This window comes from Pogona vitticeps, chromosome 2 (assembly GCF_051106095.1).
Source record: "Pogona vitticeps strain Pit_001003342236 chromosome 2, PviZW2.1, whole genome shotgun sequence".
NCBI lineage: Eukaryota > Metazoa > Chordata > Lepidosauria > Squamata > Agamidae > Pogona > Pogona vitticeps.
The window spans coordinates 210556671-210581204 of record NC_135784.1 but is presented as its reverse complement, the minus strand read 5'-3'; the positions used below and the strand labels follow the sequence as shown (position 1 = coordinate 210581204).

At 42.2% G+C, this 24534-nt stretch overlaps 2 protein-coding genes and 3 long non-coding RNA genes across 9 annotated transcripts in view; 2 read left to right on the top strand and 3 right to left on the bottom strand.

Annotated features, from left to right (window-relative positions):
* The window catches only part of ECPAS (Ecm29 proteasome adaptor and scaffold), a 97602-nt gene extending 96195 nt beyond the window's left edge, over positions 1–1407 (bottom strand). For 2 of the 4 annotated variants that reach the window (XR_013541411.1, XM_020791091.3), the window contains exons 1-2: positions 1296–1407; positions 606–650 (exon numbers count right to left, since the gene is read on the bottom strand). Coding sequence is in view for 3 of the 4 variants with exons in the window: in XM_020791091.3 (XP_020646750.3) it covers positions 606–650; positions 1296–1317 (67 nt within the window). In the remaining variant the exon portion in view is untranslated. Of the gene's footprint in view, positions 1–605; positions 651–1119 lie in introns of all 4 variants that reach the window. The other 2 variants (XM_020791093.3, XM_078384876.1) reach the window with 2 other exon arrangements.
* LOC140704816 (uncharacterized) lies at positions 1090–4631 on the top strand. The gene is made up of 2 exons (XR_012084262.2): positions 1090–1158; positions 3200–4631. It is a non-coding gene; the product is annotated as an uncharacterized LOC140704816 (long non-coding RNA).
* Positions 3503–7270, bottom strand: LOC140704813 (uncharacterized). Of its 2 annotated transcripts, none has more exons than XR_013541412.1 (2): positions 7030–7270; positions 3503–3925 (listed from the first exon to the last, which is right to left on the bottom strand). It is a non-coding gene; the product is annotated as an uncharacterized LOC140704813 (long non-coding RNA). The 2 variants fall into 2 exon arrangements; XR_012084259.2 differs by having other exon boundaries at positions 7155–7269.
* A 235-nt stretch (positions 7271–7505) lies between these two features.
* DNAJC25 (DnaJ heat shock protein family (Hsp40) member C25) lies at positions 7506–15784 on the top strand. The gene is made up of 5 exons (XM_020791137.3): positions 7506–7620; positions 7687–8072; positions 11990–12142; positions 12686–13156; positions 15422–15784. The coding sequence occupies exons 1-5, from the start codon at positions 7506–7508 to the stop codon at positions 15542–15544; spliced, it is 1248 nt and encodes a 415-aa protein (XP_020646796.3). The 3' UTR covers positions 15545–15784.
* A 3073-nt stretch (positions 15785–18857) lies between these two features.
* Positions 18858–23879, bottom strand: LOC140704190 (uncharacterized). The gene is made up of 3 exons (XR_012083318.2): positions 23750–23879; positions 21035–21104; positions 18858–18942 (listed from the first exon to the last, which is right to left on the bottom strand). It is a non-coding gene; the product is annotated as an uncharacterized LOC140704190 (long non-coding RNA).
* Positions 23880–24534: the final 655 nt, after the last annotated feature.

The following is a 24534-nucleotide window of genomic DNA, read 5'->3' as shown; positions in this document are numbered from 1 at the left end:
GATTCTTACAAACACGGCGGACACGTATCCACAAAGACTGCCAGTCGGCAACATACAGTAATACATAAAATGTCAGGAGAAAAGCCGAGAAAGAAAAAGCAGGATGTGAAAGACACCTGTGTTTGGGGTGGCCAGGTTTTCAGGAGACGACGGGGAGGGCCACCCCCTCTCCATCGTCCGCCCGAAGCTTTACTTTCAGTTTTCCTCTTATGACTTTGCACAACAGAGGCCTAAACGCCCGGCTCCTTCTCACTCCTTTCCTGTCACCCATTCGAAGCAGCATCCCTTCTTTCCCCCCCGCTCCACCCTACCCCCCCACCCCTAACCACAACTCTCCTTTTCAAAACGGAGCCCCTTTCCAAAAGCCCCCCCCCCGCTCGCAGCCTTCCCCCCCCCCGAAAGCCGCCCAGGGCCTCTCCAGGCCCCGACCACTCCCCAAGAGGAGAGCCACACACAATGTTTTAAAAGGCAACTCCTGAAATAACATGGGGGAGCACCTGGCAGCCGAGGGGGCGCCCCCGCCACAGGGGTGCCCGGGTATCCTTTTAATTCCCGCCGCTGCCCTCTCCTCCCTCCGTCCCCGGGGCCACAAAAGCAAGACTTACTCAGCTCATCCTGGGCAGCAGAGGCGGACGCAGCCATGTTGTCAGCTGGGGAGGAGAGAAGGAGGAAGAAGGGCTCTTGAGCTAGTCGTTCTCCTCACGCTGGCGGAGGTGGAAGGCGAGGGGTGCCGTGCAACGAGGGTGGGGAGAGAAGGGGCGGCAGGGGTCTTGGCCGCCCTCCTTTTCCCCCTTCTCCTCCTCGCGGCTTCCCCTCTCGAGAGGCGTCAAGTGCCGGGACGGGAAAGGGGGCCAGTGGCTGCTTTCCTCCTCCTCCTCCCTCCTATGACTCTCTCTTGCCCTGCCAACCACCATGAAGAGGCAGGAGACTTCCCTGCCTGCGACTATTTCTCTCATGTGGAGGCATTTCCCTTATATATCACCCCTTTCGCGACCCACCCCCTTCCAGCTTTATTTTTATATTTAGAAAAAGCTGAGCCATCGTCCCACCCACTCCCATCTACGTTCCCCTCCCATCCACCTCCTTTCTCTCCTCCGCTGCCGTCAGCCACTCCGCTACCTGGAGCCTGAGGCGCCAAGCCGAGAGCTCCCCACACAGGTATGAAAATCGAAGGACGGCGGCAGAGGGGAAGAAAGGCCCCGCGGCTTCTTATTGTCCCTTTCCAGCTAAAATCCTTTCACTCTGCCATATATTTCCGCCGTATTCTCCCAAGGAGGATGATGGAAAGAACTGACCTGTATCCATGCTAACCTCCATGACTCACGGCGTGTCTACTTTTTCTGCAAAATGGATGATGGAGGAAAGCAGGTCAATCCTTTTAAAGAAAAAAGTTTCTCCCCCTATCTGTAGAAGGTGCTTGTAGCAATCTGAATCTTTTCTACCTCAAAGAGTATTAGGGATGATATGGTCAGGACTTAGGGGCCAAGTCAAAATTTCATCCTAATCATAGATTATTTATGTTGTACTTATATATTCAATTTGTAAGAGTTTAAAAACGTTTTAATTTGAAGATTCCAATGCACTGTACAACAATGATACAATATAAATCTGTGAAGATTCTCAGTCATCCAGGTGAGATCAACTTCAAGTCCTGTAACGACTTCTTTCTCATCCAGTTGCCATGACTCAACTTCCAGATATACGATATTAAGTAACATATAAAAGCAAAATGCATCTATATTATCTGTAAAAGATGTGAAGGCGGAAATTATGAACATGAATGCTGTTGTACTCAAGCAAGTCTTCCTATGCATGTGTAATTGAATAAAATGGCAGTATTTTGCATGTTAGTGGCTGCAAATGTGAAATCACAGGTGGAAGTTATAATTCTAACATGGTCACAATTGGTGCTTCTACGTAATGTATTTTTCTAGAAAGGTTTTGCATATATCAAGAAACAGTTCAAATGAGTGTGGTTCATCTCTTTGAATTATATCTCCACACATAAATCCACATATGTAAAATCTCAGTTAAAGTGAGCATGAATAACTATTTTCATGCAAAAAAGTACCCACTGCTACCTGGTAACTGCAATAACTGAGTATCAAGCCCGCCCCATCATCATAGCTTCTTAGATTTATCTCTGGAGCCCAGAACTGTGGAGTGTGTGGTCCTCCAGACAGCAGACTATAGCTGTCCTCCACCTTTGGCACTGCTAGTGGGGACTGTTGGGAGGTAAAGGTCAATAATGCTTGGGAAATTACACAATTCTGTTTCTGCTTCTGTCCTTAAAAGTTTGCATAATTTTTGTTTAATTCAACTTTTTGAAACCTCTGTAGCTAGATATGAAGATGCAGTGGCAAATACAGTGGTGCCTCGCTTAGCGATTGCTTCGTTTAACTAAGAATTCACTTAATGATGTGTTTCTTGGAGGAATTTTCTGCATCGTTTAACGATGTTCTCTATGGGGGATTTTCACTTAACGATCTCTGTTTTCGCTCATTTTTAAGTGTCTTAAAATGTTTGAAACCCATTTTAAATGCTTGGAATCGGTAGTTCCCCTTGTGAAACATGTGCAAACTTAATTTGGGTCTGTTCTGAGTCTTTGTTAATTTTTGGTGATTTTTTGTTTTCCCCCTTTAAATCCATTGAACTTTCCATTCAATGCATTTAAAGGAGAAAAACAAAAAATCACCAAAAATTAACGAAGACTCAGAACAGAGCCAAATTAAGTTTGCATAGGTTTCACAAGGTGCACTACCGATTCCAAGCATTTAAAACAGGTTTCAATCATTTTAAGACACTTAAAAATGAGTGAAAACGGAGATCGGAAAGCCATTCAAAAGCATTGCAGCCGGCTGCAATGCTTTTGAATGGCTTTCCATTGGGGGAAACATTGTTTCACTTAGTGATGTTTCCTATGGGGATTTTCGCTTAAGGACGGTAATCCGTTCCCATTGGAACGGATTAATTGGTTTCCAATTCATTCCTATGGGAAATGGTGTTTCGCTTAACGATGTTTTCCCATAGCGATGGGTTTTTTGGAACCAATTAACATCGTTAAGCGAGGCACCACTGTATTACAAATATCTGTATTATTTGTCGCAAGATGCTAATTTTTTAGACTTGAGGTGATGAATGAAAACATGCTAAAGCAAATGAATAAAGATGGAGTCGTTCGTCATCTTGTCTAATCCAGGAACTGCAGAAAACCATCATTTGTGTCAGAAGCACAAATAAGAACGTAATGTTATGCTGTGTTGAGTTGATGCTTCTGGAGTGGAAGGATCAGGCAATAGGGAGCTGACATTGCACAGACTGCTTTGGAAGGAACACAACAGTTTCCGCTGATGATTTTCATGCTCTCCTGCTAGAGACTGAATCACAGATACAGGATTTTCATAAATGTTTCCAGTAAAAAATGTGTGCTTTTTTTTTCTTCTAAGAAAAAATAAATGCTGGAAAATATCACACTTGAAATGCTTAATTATCAGAATCAAAATATACTACAAATTTCTTGTTTAATCATTCAGTGTAACAACGCACGCATACACACACACACATTTACCAGTAATAAGAAATTGATAGCATGTACAGTATGAAATTAGATTATTTTCTTGTGACTTTGAATAACAATATCTAATTGTGTTCTTCCTTCACCAAACTGTGGAAAATGCAGCTCAACATTCATGGATTATATGTCATTTGAAAGAAATACTACTGTAGTCCAAAGTCTAGAACTTCCTGTGTTGCTGGCGAGCAGTGGCAACAAGCTGCCTCAGTTCCAGAAATAAGCTTCCATGTTATTCTTCTTGAACATCAAGGTGGTGCTTCTTCGCCCTTCCTCCTTTGATATAGTTCTGTCCTCTTGGTATTAGCTGCAGGAGCCAGGAAAAGCAACATTCTTTATTTTCAAGAAGAACTTCTGAATGGTACTCATGAAAAGAAAAAAAAAGCAAGGAAAAAATGAAATAGTGGGTGAGGTTGTCTGTTTCAGGAGCTCTGACTTGAGCATCACTGTTTTAGCAAATGCTTTAACACCGTTCTATATTATCATTAACTGAAAGGACTGAAAACATGCAAAGCATTGTCTTGGACACAAGAACACAACTCTGTGCTGATAAAAATGGACATTCTCCGTGTTCTGGCTTTTACAATACACCTGTAACACAAATGCCAATAAATCTGATAATTTTGAGTCTTGATAATAGCTGTTCAATGGGACTAAGCAATACATTTTGAAAAAAAATGTGTTTTTTTTTTAAATTGAGACTAAATATACCGAGAAACCCTAGAGAGAGCAAAATAAAAATAAATACATCCTAACTTTTGTATGTCCCCATATAACTTAAGAGGAAATCACAAAATAGTGACCTGAAAATCAGTTTATCAGACTCGTAAAAGGTATGCAAGCTGTTTCCTACACTGGCTTAAGTGCAAGTAAATTAGAAATATTTGGACACAGTTCTGTAACATGGAACTAATGCATGATGGACACCATTTACATCTCTTTAAATTTTCCTGCAGCTGGATTAAATATCATGAAAGATTTATCCTGAAATATATATTGGCAATCACACAGATCATGCCCCTAAACAGACTTTATCCTCAGTCTCCATCCACACTCCCAAGCACATCAGTAGTCTCTTTCTTACTTTCTACAATAAAAATTGGATTCAGTCTGTCATGTCATGCTGTCTCAGCTACCAGTATCCTTAATGCTTCTGTGACTAGTGTAGACAGTAAAAAGAAAGAATTGCTATTGTTATATCATGAACTGTGGTGAAGTTAAAGACCTGCACAGACAGGTCCAGATTGATGCCGTCATGAAGTCAAAAGATGAGTGTCCCATATTACCAAAACAGATATGTTATTTTTATAGGGTTTCTTATTAGAGGCACTGTTTTATATTGTTCTCAAAACTCAGGACCCTAATTAGAAGGGCAAGGAAACAGTTATTCTTTCTTTTTACTTACATGGTAATAAACAGAGCTATGGTTTTTGTGTGTGTGTGTGTGTGTTTTTTTTTTTACTGAGAACAGACCAGGAGAACATTATGTCAAGCCTATGTGATTTGCTTCTTTCATTTAGATGTAATATTAATGTGATACTGGAACTAGCATAAATTATTATGGACCTGCCTTACACCACTCATCATTCTCTACACTGACTAGAAGCTGTTCTCCAATACCTCTGCAACTCTTTTAGGCCACAATCTTTTTATGCACAGATGTGTATTAGCAAAGCAGATGCAACACGTATGTCTGCACTTTTTGTACTGTTTTTCCGAGAATACTAATATATTTATGTATCTCAAAAAAATTATGACACTTGTTTGCATCTTTGCAATGCTATTCCTTTTACTCTTGAGTAAACTTAATTCAATGAAACTTCTGAATAAACACCTACCAGTCCATGTGCTGTTTGTATTTGGCTACACAGAAACAAAGTCAGACAATACCTTTATTAGATCATGAGAAAGTTAGGCTTCTACGTTCTCCAGCACCTTTCTTCAGGCAAAGATTATTAACTTATGGTTAAAGTAAATTGTAGTTAACAAATTGGACCAGCCACATGTGAAGTCATATTCCCAACAAAGCAAAATAGAGTTTTAGTTTTCACATGAGACGGAGGTAACAAAGGACCCTGTATATAGATTCTCCTTTCTATACAGACATGCCTTAATCTCAAATTTTATTCTATATTTGCCTGATTATTTGTTTTGGCAGACTCAAAATGCAGCTTTTTTCATCCAAGAAAGGGGTTAACCAATCAAGGTTTTTTTTTTTCTATGAATGAATTCCAAGGGTACACTTTGTACATACCACAAAGAGTTTCTGTTTATTTGGTTTATAGGAAATAAACACCAAATCAAATGGACAATAGTCCCCCCGTATGCTCTCTACAATACAGCCTCTGTATAATTCTTAATCATACAAAAATAGCAATTTATTTGCATCAATCGAAAGTTAACTCTTTTGAAGAAGAGCAGTGGTATCTCCTGCTTCACAGAAGAAGTTTACAAGGTAATACTAAACATCTGCACTATGCACTGTTTTTAATTTGGTGCTTAGAAATATTATCCCAGATTTACCAGCTGACAATAAGTAGCTCAGTTTAAGTGAGGTTATAAGAAATAAGTTGTTCCCATGCATCTTGATGCATGATATTACACCCCACACACACATCATGCAGTTTAAAGAAGAGACAGGTAGTAAATGCAGGCATGTATTCAAACCAATATCTGAAGTCCAGCAGTAAGTCACAATCAGGGTAGGCCCTCTGAATCAAGGGAACTGACAGTGGAATTGACTCACCAAATAACAGCTATTGAACATGCCTTTGGAAATAACTACTGGATTTCAGTCAAACATGTGACAGGCTTACAATATTGAGAGTGGTTGTGAAAAATGCCAGTGCTGACATAGTCCTACAAATTGCATCCTTATTTTAAAAAGGATCATCTCCTGCTCATCCACCTGCTTTCCGAACACAGTCTCTTTGCCATTCAAGACACAAAGACCCATAATAATCTATTACACAGATTCTTGGGGGGGGGGAGGAACTAAGCAAGTGATTCAATTGCAAGGGCGTTTTCGTGCCCCAAGTCCTCTGTTTCGGCTAATTCACCTATTGCTCCTTACCCACACTTTCCAGTACTTCACAGATGAAAAGAAGGGCAACCTTTAGCACACGTCGGTAGGTAATTCTCACATCAAGGAAAAGCCACTGCCCAAAATATAGCACTGTCCCCCAATGAATCTCAAAAATGGGAACATCGTTTTATTACAGGCATATTGTTTCGAGTAAGTCACTACCTTAAATTAAAACTTAAGAAAGCATAGTTCTGTATTTAGATTGCATCATTTTATATATCCGATGTTGGTTTTCTATTCCCTTCCTTGGAACTCTGTGGGACGCTAAAAAGCTAATGAATATTTTACAAACTTTCATAGATCCCAGCGGTCGACAGAGTTCTTCGCTTTAAATGCTGTCTTTTAATGTTGCAAGTCACCGTGGTAGGCTCACTGTTTTCAGCTTTAAATATTGTGTTTCAACTATGTAAGCCGCCCTGGGTTCTTTTTAAGGAGAAAGGCGGGGTAACAACATTTTAAATAAATACATTTTCGCGTTGGGCGAGGCGACAGACTGACCCGCGTCCTCCTCTGCGAATTAAGCACTTTACTAGGTTCCTTTTCACGCCTATCAGCTGAAAACGCTCCAGGTTCTGCCCCGCACCGTTTCCACACCTACGGAGGATAAAAACCCCGCCCACTCCTCTTTCTCATTGGCCTCGCCTCTCGTTCTGTCCCCGCCTTCTTCTCCTCTTCCACTCCTTGCAAGGCTTCTTACTGGCTCATTTTGCGAACACGGCCCCACACCTTGATAAGCCCCGCCTTAAGTGCTCGCTTTTCAGCTCAGTGATTGGCCAGCAGCGTCCCAATCCGGGCCATCCCCGTTTGTGTTTTTTTTTTTTTGTTTGACGTTAGGCGGCTTGGCAACGTATGGTTCACGCCCGGCGCTCCCCGGCCCGCCTCTTTTCTGCTTTGTCCACGTCCACGTGTCCTAGCTCCGCCCCGTCCCTTCCCGGAGCTCGCGCCAGCGGGGAAGCTAGCTTGTGTGAGAAAGCGGAAGGCAGGTACGGGATGGCCGGGCGGGCGACGGCGGCGGCGGCGTCGAGGTGAGCGCGCGCCTGCCCTTCCCCGCGAGCCAGTGAGCGGTTGCCCTTGGCGACAGCCGTGGCGTTGGGGCGGCGAGCGGCGAGGCCCCCCGTGGGGCTCCGGGGCCCGGCGGGGGGCCGGCTCCTCCTGCTGTGGGGCGCCCTGTGGCTCGGCCTTTGCCTGCGGCCGTCGGAGGCCCTGGTGGAAGGCTTGTACTGCGGGAAGCTGGTGTGCTACGACGTGCTCGGGGTGAGCCGCGATGCCAGCAAGGCTGAGATCGCCCGCGCCTACCGCCAGCTGGCCTTGCGCTACCACCCGGACCGGCAACGGGACCCGGACGGCGGAGCAGCGGCCGCCGAGAGCGCCCAGGAGAAATTCCTGCTCATCGCCGCTGCCTATGAGACCCTCAAGGTGAGAGAGCGGGGCCGGGACCGCCCCCTCCCTCCTCCGGTCCCGGGCGGATCCCTCCGGTAAGACACGCGTCCTCCCCTCCCCTCCCCCTTGCCCCCAACTCCCCTCTCTCCCAGCAGCGCTTCCTTCCGTCCGACGGGTCGCCTGGAGAGGATGATGGAGCAGCAGCAGCTGTATGTGTGACGGGGCGGCGGGCCCCCGGGAGCCCTCCGCGGGAATTTGAGGCCTTTCCCTGGCTAGGTGGAGTTGGAGAGGGTTATATGTGGCACGGAGCCCTGTCTCGATCACGCCAAAGATCCCCCCCTAGCCCGTGTGCCCAGCTCTTCCCTACGTTGCCCCCACCCGTGTATGCCCTGTTTGTGGGCTTCCCAAGGACCTGATGTTTATGGAGGAGCCATTTATCAAAGGCTACGGGAACTAAACGGCCTTCTTCCCATATGGAGAGGTAGTGACACTCTGAATACAGGGGGGAAAACAAGGAGAAAGTTTTCTTGCCTTCCTTGGCCTGCTTCCTAGTGGCATCTGGATCTAGGAAGTGGCTGGCCAGGGTTGGAAGCAGATGGTTGGGCTAGATGAATCTTCTTGCAGGGCAGTTTTTGTGTCCTTGAAGAAGCAGATTTTGTCTCTGGTTTAAAAATAGATCAATATATTTAGTGACAAGATAATAAATATTTAATTGATTATGATGACACATAGGTTTTATGTCCATAGTTTACATATGTGTCTATGTGTATAAAGTACTATGTAGCACAATAATCACTTAAATAGACTTAGTATTATGTGAGGGGTCTGAGCTTAGCAGCATGTCTACCATTCAAGATGTTGAAAATGATCAATTCATAGATCTGTGTGTGCGCATGCACACACAGAGTTAAAATTTTGAATTACATCTTTGGAGACCTGGGTTCAAATACCCAATCAATTGCCTATCAAGCACACTGGGTCACATAGGGACAATCAAACCCTCTCAGCCTTTCCAACTTCACAGCCTTGTTATAATGATAAAAGTGGGGAAGAGGAGAGCTATGTATCCCACCTTGCATTCACTTCAAGAAAAATTGGATATGAAAGTAACAAAAACATTCAGTACTCTGCAGCATTGCTGCAGGGCAGATCAGTATCATCAGCCCCGTGTTGCAATTGGAAGACTGATGGTGAAAAACAGGGGTATTAACTGAAGTACTCATAGCTGAGGAAAAATATGACATGGGGATTTACTGATAACACAAAGGATGAGAAAATGGGAAGTCTTATAAGACATGTACATCAACCTGTACAAGGCTGCGAAAAGGCAACACATTAAAAAAATCCTGTGCATTGTCAGTATGGTATCATGCTGTATTGTACACAGACTTCTAGCAACAGTGCTCAGCTAATAAGATAAATTACTGTGCAATTTAGACATGAGAAGAATTGCACCCAAAGAACGATATGCCCAAAAGAAGGTTGGACTGTTACTCTAGTCATATAGCAAACAACTTTGGAAAGAAGTAATATTTTAAATCACCTTAAAATGTGGCACAAGAGAGGGCAACTGTGTGAACACAGGATGGAATGTCCTAGGCCCCTTCCAACTACATAGCCTTCTGGGAGTGCCTGAGGTAGCCCTTCAGGTTCAGGCACTAAGTACAACATTCCTCTGTTGCTTCTTGGGGAATACAGGCAATCAGTGGTGTCACTGGATCTAGTCCCCTGTAACTGTAATTGGCAGATTTGTTGTTTTCAGATGAGAGGCAAAATTTTAGCTTGTTGGCATTTGGGATCCTCATTATGGGAGTGGCCCTTAGTCATTTCCTGTGTGGGCAACATCAGGGTGTTCTGCTTCTCTAAATACTGAAATTGTCAGAAATTCGTCAAAGAGAAGAAGTCTTGTAAAGTAGCCCTGAGCCAGTGGTAGGCAACATGTAGCCCACCTGTACTCTTCTTCTGACATTCGCGTAGTCTTCCTCCCCATGGTCAGCAAAGGCAGTATTGTTAGCAAAACTTACTGGGAAACATGGTCCACGTGGAGCATTAATGTCCTCTTTCTCTACAGAATCACGTTCCTACCAGTTTGTCAGGAGCATAGGGATAACATGCTTGATGTTAAGTAATGTGTGTGTGTGTGTTTGACTTGCTCTGTTTCAGCAATAATATTTATTTCAGATATTTGTTTACTCCCCAACTTAGTGACAAGCACTACTCTGGGTGGTTGACAATTTAAAAAAAAAGATCCAGCAAACTCAACATCACAAAGTCAACGTTTACAACACAGCAAAAATTAAACTAGAAACCAAACCTTACTAAAACCTAAATCATGATGGAACCAGCGGACTCATATGCATAAAAACTCAGGAGAGGATGTCCTTAAAAGCTTCTTTTAAAATATAGTCTTTTTAAAGTTGGGAGAGAGGGGGCTTGACAAACCTCTAATGGGAGCCCATTCCATAAGGATGGGACCACTATCAAGAAGATACAGTAATAACTAACTAGGTGAAGGTAAAGCTAACATCTTAATTGACATTTCCAAGTGTGGGAAGGGTCACTCTTTCACATCCATATCCTTTTGTTATTACCATCATTTGTGAAGACCCTCATTTGCAGTAGGGTAGCCTTCCCCCATCTGGTGCCTTTGGATGCTTTAAACCAGTGGTTCTTAACCTTGGGTTACTGAGGTGTTTTTGAACTGCAACTCCCAGAAACCCCAGCCAGCATAGCTAGTGGTGAAGGCTTCTGGGAGTTGCAGTCCAAAAACACATGAGTAGCCCAAGGTTAAGAACCACTGCTTTAAACTGCAGTTCACATGAGCTTCTACCAACATGCCCAGGGGTGAGGGATCATGGGGATTTATTTGGAACATCTGGAGGGTGCCAGGTTAGAAAAGGCTGCAATAGAATGATAGACAGTGATTCATGAGAAGACAAATGGGAAGTCAGGACAAAGCTTTCAGTTCTGCAATTACAGTGAAACAGGTAGGGAACTATTGGCACAATCCTTTTGATTCTTTAGCCCCATGAGCAAGGTAAATGTAGTGGGTGTCAAAATATGCAGACATTGAGTTCAGCATGGCCAGGAAACAGAAATGTGATTCTGCATACTGACCAGTCTGGATACTTAAAATTATAAGTGGTATGGGTATGAAGGAGGTATTATAGTGCAAGGAAGTGCTAGAATATTCCACTCTGGCTTTCATGCAACAAGCAACTGATTTTCACAGTTAGTGGGGACGAATATGTGGAAGAAAGGCTTGTACTGCAAAAGGTTTGTGGTAGATGCAGTAAATCTCTGGGATCTGTGCCACAGACATGAGTTATACCTTTCTGGGGAATGCTTGTCTGTGTGTATCCTTGGTTTCCACACTTTCTGTGGACAAGGTGTCTATCATTTTTCAGTCTTTCCCTGCAGTATGCAAACCAAGTTAAAACAAGGAGTAACTTCAGTCTGTTTCATGAAGTGAGACATAGAGTAAGCCGTACCTTCACATATAGACATTCACATAGTACAATATCAGGGCAATAGGTCTCAGACAGTCCAGCCAGCATGGTCAAAACACAGGGACTGTAGGAGTTACAATTCAAAATAGGTTGGAAAGTCATAGGTGCTTTAAAGATCAAATATGTGTTGCCTTTGAGTCAGTAGTACACTATGCCCTTTAAGAAGCACATATCACTGTATTTTGTCTTTGAAAATAACTTACATTACCAAAATGTATATAGTTTTTTGCTTGTTTTGTTGTGTTTTATCCAGCTTTGCAGTTCTAAGATTACTATATTATAATATTGTATAACTTCTGACAGTAATGTGTACAAGTAAAATGTGTAAACTGTACATCTAGGCAATATGATTTAAAAAACAATTTCTATACCTTGCCTCTTATCTTAAAATTATTGTGAAATGGGGCTTTTGTCAATATAAAAAATGGCTAATCATTATTGCAGGATGAAGAAACTCGTAAGGATTATGATTATATGCTGGATCATCCTGAGGAGTATTACAGCCATTACTATCACTATTATTCTAGAAGACTGGCACCCAAGGTGGATGTCAGAATAGTGATTTTAGTCACCGTCTGTGCTATCTCCATATTTCAGGTAAATATGCTTGTCTGCTTTTTTTTCCCAGTGTCTTCTAGTCTGGAAAATAAGAAAAGATAAAGGATTGGATTCAGGCCTCCACTTACACGGGAAACTGGGTAGCTAAGTGATTTTTTTATTTTTATTTTTTTGATAATTATTCCTTCTACCTGGGTCCCTATGTACTTACTGCACTTATGTACTTCTTGTTGTTCTTGTTTCTTATTTTGGTAAAGGCAAATTTCCCCTGCCACTATCTTTGTTAGGGCTATTAGAACTGGTCCATATCAGGGAGGCAGAGCTCACATCCATAAGTGAGTGAGGTCATTAACTATTAGTAATTAGTATTAGTAAAACTTCGTTTTAACGCTGTATTCTAATCTCCTTAAAATTTAGTGACATGATATATGGAACTACATGGAAAGGGATAGAGATTTCTTTTTTAAAAATATTGAGTTCAAAGCTGTAGACATTAAGAAAACAGTAGGCCAAGTCAAATACATTGCATCTCATATACAGCCTGACTATCATAGGACTATGTGTTTGTTTTTTGTATTCTAGTTCTTCAGCTGGTGGAGTAGCTACAATGAAGCTATCAACTACCTAGCAACTGTGCCAAAATATCGCATACAGGCCACTGAAATTGCCAGGCAACAAGGGCTGTTAAACAGAGCCAAAGAAAAGGGCAAAAACCGGCGATCCAAGGAAGAAATGCGCAAGGAAGAAGAAGAAATCATAAAAAATGTAATCAAAACCAAAATTGATATCAAAGGTGGTTACCAGAAACCCCAAATCTATGACATCCTTTTTTTCCAAATTATCTTAGCACCTTTTTATTTTTGCAAGTACATAGCCTGGTACTGTTGGTGGATTTATTCCTTCAACATCAAAAGACAAGAGTATGGTGAAGAGGAAAAGTTGTACCTCATACGCAAATACATGAAAATGTCACAGTCTCAGTTTGATACTTTGGAAGATCACCAGAAAGAGACCTTCCTTGAACGCCAGCTCTGGATAAAGGAGAACTATGAGGTGAGTGATGCGGATGCATGACAGGTGAAAAAGAACCTTTTGTCTCCTGTATTCCAAAATCATGTTTATACAACTCTGGTACTACAGTAGTGACTAAGCCAAGCTTGTGTAATGTGGTTCATATAAAGATCAACAGTCTCTTTAGCTTACAAGCAGTGTTCAGTTCCCTTGTTTTTAACTCAGGTACAACAGATGATTCGTTTAAAGGCTATTTAGATTAGAACCACAGACTATTTCGTATGAATAGCTTTGTAGGCCTTTCCTGATGTTTATATTTAGTTTACACTGGTATGTATTTATTGATGTTTTGATAATTTTGAAATGATTACAAGACACTGTCAGTGCAATAGTGCTTGCAGATGTTCACTGCCGTATTCAGGTGAATTCATTGATTATGGCAAAGATAGTAGCTCTTTGGGTCAGGTGAATGATTTCTGACTTTTCTGTTAGTGTTCCATTCAACCTGGCATGTAGTCATAATGAAAGCATCACAGCAAATTATAATAAAGCAATAAACAGTCCAGTAAACTGTGGCGTGTTTAGAATTAACATCTGAAAAGTGGCTTGAAGCCAGATCTTGGCCAGTATTGTAAGCTCTGCAAAATAAGAACATCTTAATGTTCTTCCTGGTCATTGGAGTGGGGACCAGGAGTAATGTTCTTTAGATAAGTAGTTACATAGATACAGCATCAAGATGTAGAAAGCGCCACTGCTGGCACCCACAGTACAAATGTCTCTGTACAAAGTATTATTCAGAAGGACATCATTCAATATAACTCCCGCTGATACAATAGTAATTCATCATGGAGATCCTGCTAAAGGTGCAGCCAGATCTAAAAGACTGTTTTATGTGTCATAACACCATAGGCCTTTATGTTTAACTAGTGAAGCAGGGTTATCAGTGTCTGTTCTACTTGGCATTTAAAAAACAAACCAACTTACTACTGCCTAGATAAAGAGTGAGACTGGCATTGTCCAAAGAGAGTTATCGCCAAGCCCATTGTTTCCAATACCACAGAAATAACATTGTGGTTTAAGTCAGGGGTTGTCAAGCCCTGGTCTGCAGCCCAGTGCCAGTCCGTGGGCTTGCCAGAACTGGGCTGTGGATACGGATCTCCACCCCCCGCAAGCACCCATGGTGGGCGTGTCACGCTTGCGTGGGGAGCGTGTCATTTTCGTGGTCCCCCTGTGTTGCACCTGCAGTGGGCATGTCGTGTGAGCATGTTACACTCATGCGCATGCCAACATGCCCATCACGTGAGCATGACGTGCCCACGCCCCACACACACACATGGAGCTCACTCCCCCCAGCCAGTCTGCACCCCCAAAAAGGTTGGGGACCACTGGTTTAAGTAACTGAATGTGGAGCCAGAGGTTCGGAGTTCAGTTTCCCATTGTGCCTCCTGAGAGAAGAGCCAGCCTGTGTGGTCATGGGCAAGCTACACAGTCCCAGGGCACCCCCAGAAGAAGTGGATGGTAAAACCACTTCTGTATATTCTGTACCTAGAAAACCCTGAAAAGGTTGCCATCAGTAAGAATTGACTTGGCGGCACACGATCATTTTATTATTGTACTGCTTAATGCCCTAGGTAGCCAGCAGGACAGATATTGTTTTGATTTCGTACAACAGGCATAGCCATACTTTGCCCACACATGTTGTAGAACATGTGCAAGCTTTGTGAATATAAAAGGCCAGAAAGTGAAATTTTGAATATATTTCAGAATTAGCATATTACTTTCTCGTAATACAGTATATTAACAGTTGTGCAGTATCAATACTTAGGAAAAATCCCATTTTAGTTCCAACTAGAGTTAGATCTATTGAATCAATGGGACTTACGCAAGTATTGACTCTGACGTCCCATTTCATTATAATGGTTCTGTTCTTCCTGTGACTAAAACTGAATTTAATGCATAAGACTCAAGATTACTATATGAAAAATGCTAAGGAGAGTCTGCTTTCCCCAATACACAGTTCTTTAACCTCTTGCTGTTAATATATTTTCACCTGTTTCAGGAGAGCCAGTTTATCCTTTTTTAGTTGAAGGTATTAATATTTTGTAGTTTAGTTTTGTTTAAAGTATTGATATACGTATTGCATAATACTTTCAACTATACAAAATTTAGCTTACATGAAAGTATTAATATTCTATAGACTCTTCTATATTTCAGATTGGCCCATCTGCACTGCCGTCTACAAATATCTGTAGGTGCTGCTGTGCAGTGAGGATTGCTGTTTTAACTTCATAGTTTCTTTCTCTTCAGCTTTACAAGCAAGAGCAAGAGGAAGAACTGAAGAAAAAGAAGGCAATGGACCCTCGATGGAAAAGATACAGACGATGGATGAGGAATGAAGGACCTGGAAGATTGACTTTTATAGATGATTGACATTTATTGAAACATGTACAGTCCTGTTAAAGATGATTGGCAAAAAAAATTATACCTACAACATTTGGAGTTTAACTGCTGTGTCTCAGCAGTGTTCTAAAACTCAGGAATTATTCAATCAGGCTGAAACCTAATAACATTTTATGATTTTTATATGTTATAATAAGGGCAAATTTGTTAAGCAGAATTAATTGTTCTGATGTTGAGCTAGTATTGAATTAAAACTAAATCTGAGATGGAGCTGTTAGTAATCTTTCTATTGGTATGACAGTGAACTTTACGGTGGGACCTATGAATACTAAGATCAGTTGGCCTAAAGCTAGGTCGAAGTATTCAAGTCATGGAAATTTTGCTATTTAAGGCAAAACCCTGTTTGTTTCCTTTCTTTTTTAGCCCCTATAAAAAAATCAAATTCCTGTAATGAAATTTCCATTGCTTTATGTATGACATGGAATTCTCTAAACTTCCTATTTTATTTTTGTTTAAATGGCTGAAGCCATATGAGCACTTTTATGCTACTTCAGAGGCAAAGGAAGATTTTCTATGCCAGTAGGCAGCATTAATAGCATTGTTGACCAGCTTATTACAGTTCAGAATTTTAATTCCATTATTTAAAAAAAAAACAACTACAGAGTATGTACACTGTCTCATCTAGTATTGGTCTGGGCTAGGTAACTTGTTCATTTATTGAAACACAACTCTCATAATTCCTCATGACGGGCTGTTGTTCTAGAAAACAGTGCAATAGAGAAGTGTATATATTTTGATCAGTCAAGCATACTTAGAAATAGCCTTTCAAGCTGAATCAAATTACATGATCTGTAGAAGGAGCCAGGGGTGGAAGAATCTAACTTCTGTTAGGAAATATGATAAGAACTACTATAAAATCTCCAGTATGTGGTAAATTTGGACAGTGGAGTGTCACTGTGTATAAAAAAATTTGCTGACCCTACTTTGTAGCTCTGTTTATGGGCTATACAGAAGTCGCACTTTCTAGAAAATACAGTACACCATATATTTTTAGGTTCGACCTGCCAGTTTTTATTGTGACGCTCTTATATGGTCTTTATTGAACTGGATTCAAGAGTTCTGATGAATTAAGTTTGAATGAATTTGGTTTGAATTAAGCTTCATTCTGACCAAGGACCTTGAATTTTCCCACTAGGAAAAAAAACCTAATTTCTAACATTGTTTGAAAGATGACATGAGATTCACTCCCACTGAATGTACATATGTTAAGAAATTATTTCTGTTAGCTTCACAAGCCCTGTATTTGTGGTAGAAGCAAACAATGCACTTGAGCAAGTTACATTTAGAAGTTATTTCCCTTATATACACACACAAACATAGGCCTGTGTGAAAACTAGCATCTTCTTAGGTTGATGTATTAATGCAAAATGTGGGGAGGGTGGGGATTGTTGAGCCAAAGCAGTAACCCAAAGCCAAGTACAAGACATTCTTGGTGTGGGGAAATTCTTGCTGATCCCAACATCTTGGAGGGTCCATATTTGTGCAGTTTTATTAGCCATATGGTGACTAAGGGCTGTGGAGAAGCAAGAAACGAAGTCTAGCAAGAAACAAAATGGACAAGGAAACTTACCTAACAATATGAAATATGTTTCTTTTGGGGGGTATTTGAAGAAGATACTGTTACTTTTTTTTTTAATTGTGAGCTGTGGCAAATTACTTCAGGAAGTGGAAGGAGAATCAATGTAGCACAGTAACTGGTGGATTAGTACTTTTGAGGCCTGGATTCAAGCCATCGCTCAGTCAGGAAACTGGGCAGGTTACTCTCTCTCAGTACACACTAACCAAATTCACAGGCTACTGTAAAGCCAAAGAAGGGTGGAGGAGAACTAGGTACACTGTTTTCAGCTCAGTGGAAGAAAAATAACACACAAATGTGAAAAAACAGCAAAGGATTGCAGTAAATGTCTAGTTTAGATTATGGAAGGTCACTAGTATGGAAGCTCATTGGGTCCTAAGTTTGTAGTGTAACATTATTAAACTTCTATTTCTTGAGCACTGCCTTCCCTGAAAATGACAAAGGAGTGAAGATGAGGATGATAGAGGATGTCCACTTTTCTTCAACAACATTCAAGTCCCAGCCTGTAGGTTACTGTGGAGCTCTATGACTAGCTGTATGTAACAATAACCGGAGATCCCCTCTTCAACAAATATCCAGGCCTACAAGGCTACTGCTCTTCTTGCTATCCTACACAGTAACTGAATTTCCATCACTTCCATCACCTTCTCCTCTCTCCATAGTTGGAATATGAAGACAGATTGAGAACTCACACTGCACCTGACTCCCCATGGCTGTCCAATTACTAAACTGATGGGTGTTATTTTAGTATTCATTAATGTCTGGTCTTAACTTCGAGAAGAGTTAGACCAAGGAAGACGAAAAACGTGGCTTGAGTCAAGATAGACTGGAGAAACGTTCTGCGTGGAATTGCTCATGCCTTTCTGATGCAAGTCTGTGTGCCCATAACTGCACAGTGACAGGTTATATAACATGGAAGGAAGGGGGCTGGATTGGTGTGAGAGAAGCATTAAACTGAAGTTGGTTGAAGGCTCTTCCTAATGGAAGCAACAACCTAACTGATCTGACAGTGGCAACTGGAGAATTCACGTAAATTAAGTGACCAGAAATAGGTGAGGTGAGACCAGATGGAAAACTGAGGGGAAAAGTAGCTGTGAGAATATAATGTACAGCTGGTTCCTCTTAAAATTGACTTTGTCTAGGGTCAGTTTAGGTAATCTGGCTATGGTAAAAAGTCCCCCAGAGGCTTTTCACGGCACCAATTTTATCTTTAAAATCTAGCATCAAGCATTTCTTGAAAACTATAAATTAGCTAATGCTGTTCTTTCCTATAAAATATTATTAATAAATAATTTAGACTGTTTCAGTCTAATAATTTAGGCTGCCTCAGATGACTACATTTCATCTCATGCCTAAATTTAGAATACCAGGCAACCAGGAAACTGACAAATTGGTAGTGATAGCAAAGAGTTGTTCTCAACGACCAGTGCTTCAAAGATGATGAAGAATTTTCATTAAGTTTTAAAACATTATCCTCAGTTAAAAACAGCCTGGGTAATACAAAGGCCTTAACATTACTAGCTCTCTTTTAATTTTTGTTGCGCAATAGATGACAAATCTGTTTCTCTCGCCATAGTTGTTTTTTTGCTCACAAAACAAAAGTTTCCAGTTGTCCAGTGTTCATTCTCAAGGCCTGGGTCAGGATCACAACAAAGACATGAATCATGGCTGTACCATTCATGAGATTCTCCACTGAGAAGAGAGGTGGTGGTGGTGGTGATGATATCTAAAGGCAGAGAGGGAAGCTGGGCAGCAGAAGTTGAAGGCAGAAATGCAGGCTGTCCAAATGAAGCTGGGAAGACAGAGCTTCGTCAAGATTTGGAGATTCCTGCCAAACAACAAGCACTGACTAGTGTTTTCCACCTGCCACTGTTTTACTTCTAAAACTCAAAATGGAAATAGTGTCACACAAAGTGCAGAATGACCCATATCTCTCTCCCTGGAGGATTTCCAGCTGTTTTACTCATTGCTCATAGGATCTTAACATGCTCCTACTCTGCTAGCGTAGGATAAATAAAAATATAGACAAGGAAAATTTCGTCCCTTGTTTGACAGGACTGAGACACCATCATGCCACCCTAGCAACTGACTTCAGTCAGGACTGCAAAGGGACTGGAGACTTGCCAGGATAAGAACACAATGGCCCTGAATATGAGGGGCTGAACATAAGTTATGTTTATGCTAAAGGCATAGTGACAACAAAATGACACCTTTGCTCTCCTAGGAAGGAGACACCCCACAAGAAAAATATAATAGAATATTTTAGACATACTGTATAGGAAAGATACCATAGGGCAGAGGTGCCTAACCATTGGCACTCCAGAATTCCCACCCCGCATTGCCAATGATAAAGGACTTTGAGTTGTGGTCCAAAACATCTGGAGTGCCAAAAGTTCACCGGCCCTACCATGAGCATTGTTAAACAATAAACAGTGGCACTTTGGAGAAAGCTCCTGGTTTTACTGTCAAAATCAACTTACAGGGACCCCACAGGGCTTTCGGGTTAAGTGAGATATTTAAAGAATGGTTCTAGAAGTTCCACAACCCCAGTGAGCTTCCATGGCTGAGTGGGGATTCAAACCCACACCTCCTGAGTATTAGTCCATCATGCTATCCACTGCACCACACCCTTTTACTGCTTCCTCATAAACAACCACATACATGTGGAAGAAACATGGCTCTCTCTCTTTTTTCCCTGCATCACGCCTGCCATTCCAAACCATTCTCTGGCTCTGTAGCCCATATTGAACAAGAGGGAGGAAACCAGATTTCTATTGTGGAGGGAAGCCCAAGTGAGGACTCACTGGAAATAAGCAGAATGAATACACTTCAAAATTTCTAGCAAAAGATAGCTGAAGAATATAACGGGCCAGAAACATGTAATCATCAGGCCTCCCACAGGGTTCCAATAGCTTCATTCCTAGTTACTGAGTAACAGATGCAAACCTTGCTGCTGAACAGGGTGTCATAAGCGGGCACAGCATTTGGCAGTGCTGGGCAAATGCTGGTGCCCACAGGCTGCAGAGGCAGAACATCTGAGGAAAGCATGAGGGTGGTGGTGGTGGTGAATTTCAAGGACATAGTACCACTAGGCAACTCTCTTGTAACCTCCCTACAGTTGAATCCAATTAGCTTCTGTGTGCCTTCTTGTCTTGGAAGCTTGGGAGAGTGAGATTACCTGGCCTAGGAAGGGCTGCCCTGCCTACCTAGAAGGCACTCGGCCTAGTTTGAGCGGCTTCCTGTGAATTTGTAAGTACAAAGGGCGTGATTATTTATCCTCACACTTTGGACATAAGGGGAGATATTTCTGACAGAAAACCAGACGGATGGTTCACTTTGGCCACTATGGTTCTTTCCATCATTATTAAGCAGCTGTTTCTAGCAAAAAGGTTATTTCATCCTGGAGGAGTCCAAGCAAGCAGTCACTTATGGAAGGTATGCTACAAACCTTCTCAAGTCATCAACATAGGAGGTTGGACCAAAGTAACCATACGTTAATACAGTAGTAACAAATCTAGTTTGGCCACCTATCTTTTATTTGTTCTCAGAATCAAAGTGTTTGCCTTCTTTACTTGAGACACTCTTTTCTTAGTCAGCCTCATGACTAAGTTCGGCTGGTGTCTCCTTTGAGCTGAAAATACAAGGAATAACCCCTCCCCCCCTTTGAAAAGCCAGTTTTACATTTTCAAAACAAAAGAAAGTGACATTAGAAAACCAATTCTGGTAATTTTTTAAGCTACTTAGTCAAGATTCGTTCTTCTTCGTGGCCTCTGATTCACACCCTGGGTGATCCGTGTCTGCATGGAGCCTTATCGTAGGATTCTAGAGCTTCTGCGTTAGCAATAAACACATTAGAATAAGCCCCTCCCCAACCGTATAAGTACCTTGGCGTCAAGCGTCCCCTTTCAGTTTCTTTCAACCACTGCATTGAGAGCCTCATAGTTCGTTCTGGTTCTGTGAGTAAAGTGATAGAGAGCTTAATCTTGATTCCTTTTCATTTTTATTTCATTTCTCTTATTATTGTTGAAAGTTTCCAATAATTTTATTAGTTTTTTATTAGTTTTTTTCATCCTCCCAGTCACACACCCCCATACAACCTCATTTTCTCTTAAAATCATTTTTCTCTAAATTCATGGCCCCTTTGGGCCCGTTTAAGCACTGCATTGTCTGTGATAATAAAATTCCGCTTTCCAACAGACATGCTAAGTGCTTTTTCAGTTTAGAAAAAGAACATCAAGCTTACTCCTGTGCCCATTGCAAAAATTTTAAATGTGGAGTTCTGCGGTCCCGCCTTTCTAGGCAAAAAGTCTGATTTTGGGAACAATATTTGCAACCAGTTAGAATGGCCCAACCCCCATGTAAGGCCATTTCTCAAACAAAAGTGGTGTAAAAAGCTGTTACCGAATCATCTAAACAACACCCATCAGCTACACCATCCCACTCCAATGCTCCATCTACATCGTCTAAGACCTCTAAAACAAACAAGTCAAAGCCCTCAATGCCAAAGTCCTCAGCGTCGAAAACTTCCACTAAATGTCAAAAACCTACCGAAGCTTCTTTGGCTCCAGAACCTTCTCCTCCAAAAAGAGTTAAAACGATCTAAGCCTGTGGTTACCCTTCCACAGCCTCAACAACTCTCTGAGTCATTTTCGGTTGGTTCTCCCTCTGATGATGACGGATTCCCGTCCCATCAACCATGTTCTCAGTCACCAGAATGGGATGATAGAGTTGACTGTCTAACATCTTCTCCTCCCAGTCCAAAACCTTTTGTTCCATCGAGCAACCCCTCAGTTATTACTTCACCCAAGGGCCTCCATCCCGAGGGACTTGACACTGTCCCCTACTCATTGCTGTCAGACCACCCACTGATCCCTAAACAGAGACATCAACAACAACAATCTCAACAGCTGTGTTGAGCCATCATGTGTGGCTCAGACCCACGCTCAGCACGGGTTGCCATTTGCCCCGACCAGTGCTCTTTCTGACAAACTGCACCTACCAGCCGACCAGGCATTTTACCTGGTTCAATGGTACCATCTAACAGTCTGCCTCCCTCTCGATAACCATTGGTGTCAAAACGGCTGTATTGCCAAGACTCTTCTATACCTCAATCCTCTCCCTACCTGGTGCTGAAAAAGCCCAGAACAGTCAAGCAATTCTCTTCCACTCATGAGGTTTTTATAGCCCCAGCCTCACCAGCATCCGTATATTCTACTGCTCTGCCATCGTATCAGCAACCTCCATTTAGGCACCACAGAGACACAGGCTCTGATATTGATGATCCTCAATATCCACCCATTACTTCCACAAGATTCCCGTCCTCTGGTGAATCCGAGACATCACCCCCAACACTGTTACGATACTGGGCTTGACACTGAGGTCCATCCACACCAGACAAGGCCCATGGACACTCAAATGCCTTCTTTTGATGTTGACAACTCTCGACACCGACAGATATCCATTGACATGCTGCTTCCATCTATCTCGGGTCATAACCAACAATATTATGAAGTCCAGCCTCTTGACACTGAAGTCGACCAACAGTCCGTCAACTCCAGACACGACCAGAATCTGACATTGTCAATACCGATCCACCATCACTGGCAGAGGATTTCCAGACTTATACCCAACTTATGGTTCATATGGCTAAGTCCCTTGATCTCCAAGTCCACTGTCCATCGACACAACCAAGCAATCATCTATATGACCCGATCTCTAAAGACATAACTACTCCAGTACACTTATCAATGTCACCATCCCTCCTTAGTACTGCACAACGGTCCTGGACAGAACCAGCCTCCTCCCATATGATGTCTAATATCTATAGTTCATGACCCAGGAGCCATTTTTCTACAGAAATAACCAGCTCCACTATATTTGTCAAAGCCTCACAATCGAGATCTCAACACCGACAATCTCTCATACCACCAAATAAGGACAGTTGGCGAATAGACTCTATGGGAAGATGGCTCGACTCCTCTGCAGCATTCGCAATGAGAGTAGCTAATTATCAAGAAGCCATGGGAGATTACCAACACTTCCTTTGGGATAATATGTCCACTTTTATTGAATCTCTATCAGAGGATAAAAAGATACTAGCCCAAACCTTCAAGCAAGAAGGCCTTTCCATTGCTAAGCAACAGATGCTCTCTGTCCATCACACTGTAGATGCTACAGCGAAGTCTATGGCCACTTCAGTAGCCCTATAGCATTTTTTTCTAGCTCAGAACAGCCAGCCTAGATGAAGATGCCCATGCACGTATCAAAGACCTCCCCTTCGATGGGGCAGGCCTCTTTCATGCTGAAACTGATGATATACTAGGAAATGTGCAAAAGAAACAATCAGCAGCTAGACGTTGGGGAGTCTACCCTTCCTACCAGCAGTGTTCTCAGCAGAGACCTTATAACTCTTACCAGAAGTTCCAACTATAATCTCCAAGACAAACATCTTACACTCCCTACTTCAAAAACCAAAGAGCCAAAACGTGACAAGAGCCTACCACTAGGTGAAACGACTGGAAACCCAAACACCATGTTTGACCCTTCTCTGACTGAGATCACAACCCAGCTCACCAACCCTGCCCGTTGGAAACACTTACCTGCGTGGGAATCCATCATCACAGATGCCTGAGTGCTGTCTATCATCAAAAATGGCTACCGCGTACATTTCTTCGACATTCCTCCAGCAAGACATGCCATCACTTCACCTTCACAACCTCTGCAAGAAGAAATAACAAATTTACTTCTCAAAGACGCCATACAACCCGTCTATCAAAACAACTGGTTTTTTCTCTCTCGCTATTTCACCATCCCCAAAAAGGACGAAGGGCTTTGCCCTACCTTAAACTTGAGAGGACTAAACAAATACATCATTGCCACAAAATTCCATATGGTTACCCTAGAATCAATTATTCCCTTACTTCGAAAGAACAACTGGTTCACTAGTCATAGATCTAAGGGATGCCTACTTTCATATTTCAATACATCACACACACAGAAAATCCCTCCGTTTTCAACTAGGATCACAAGCTTACCAATTCAAAAGGCTCCCATTTGGCCTTGCACCAGCTCCGAGAGTATTCACCAAGTGCATGGCACCAGTAGCTGCCTACCTAAGACTCCAGAAATTCTCATCTTTCCATATATCGATGACTGGCTCCTAGTAGTACACTCCCATCGCAAAGCTCGACAAGACACCTGCTTCACCCTCGCCCTTCTTTGAGATCTCAGTCTTACTGTCAGTGAACAGATATCATGTTTAAAACCTGCAAGGACTGTACATCACACAGGCGCACCCATAGATTCCATACAAGCCCACCTTCCTCCCTTCGGACAAGAGACAAAACTTGATCACCTTGCTTCAGGGTTTCACCCCTCATGCCTT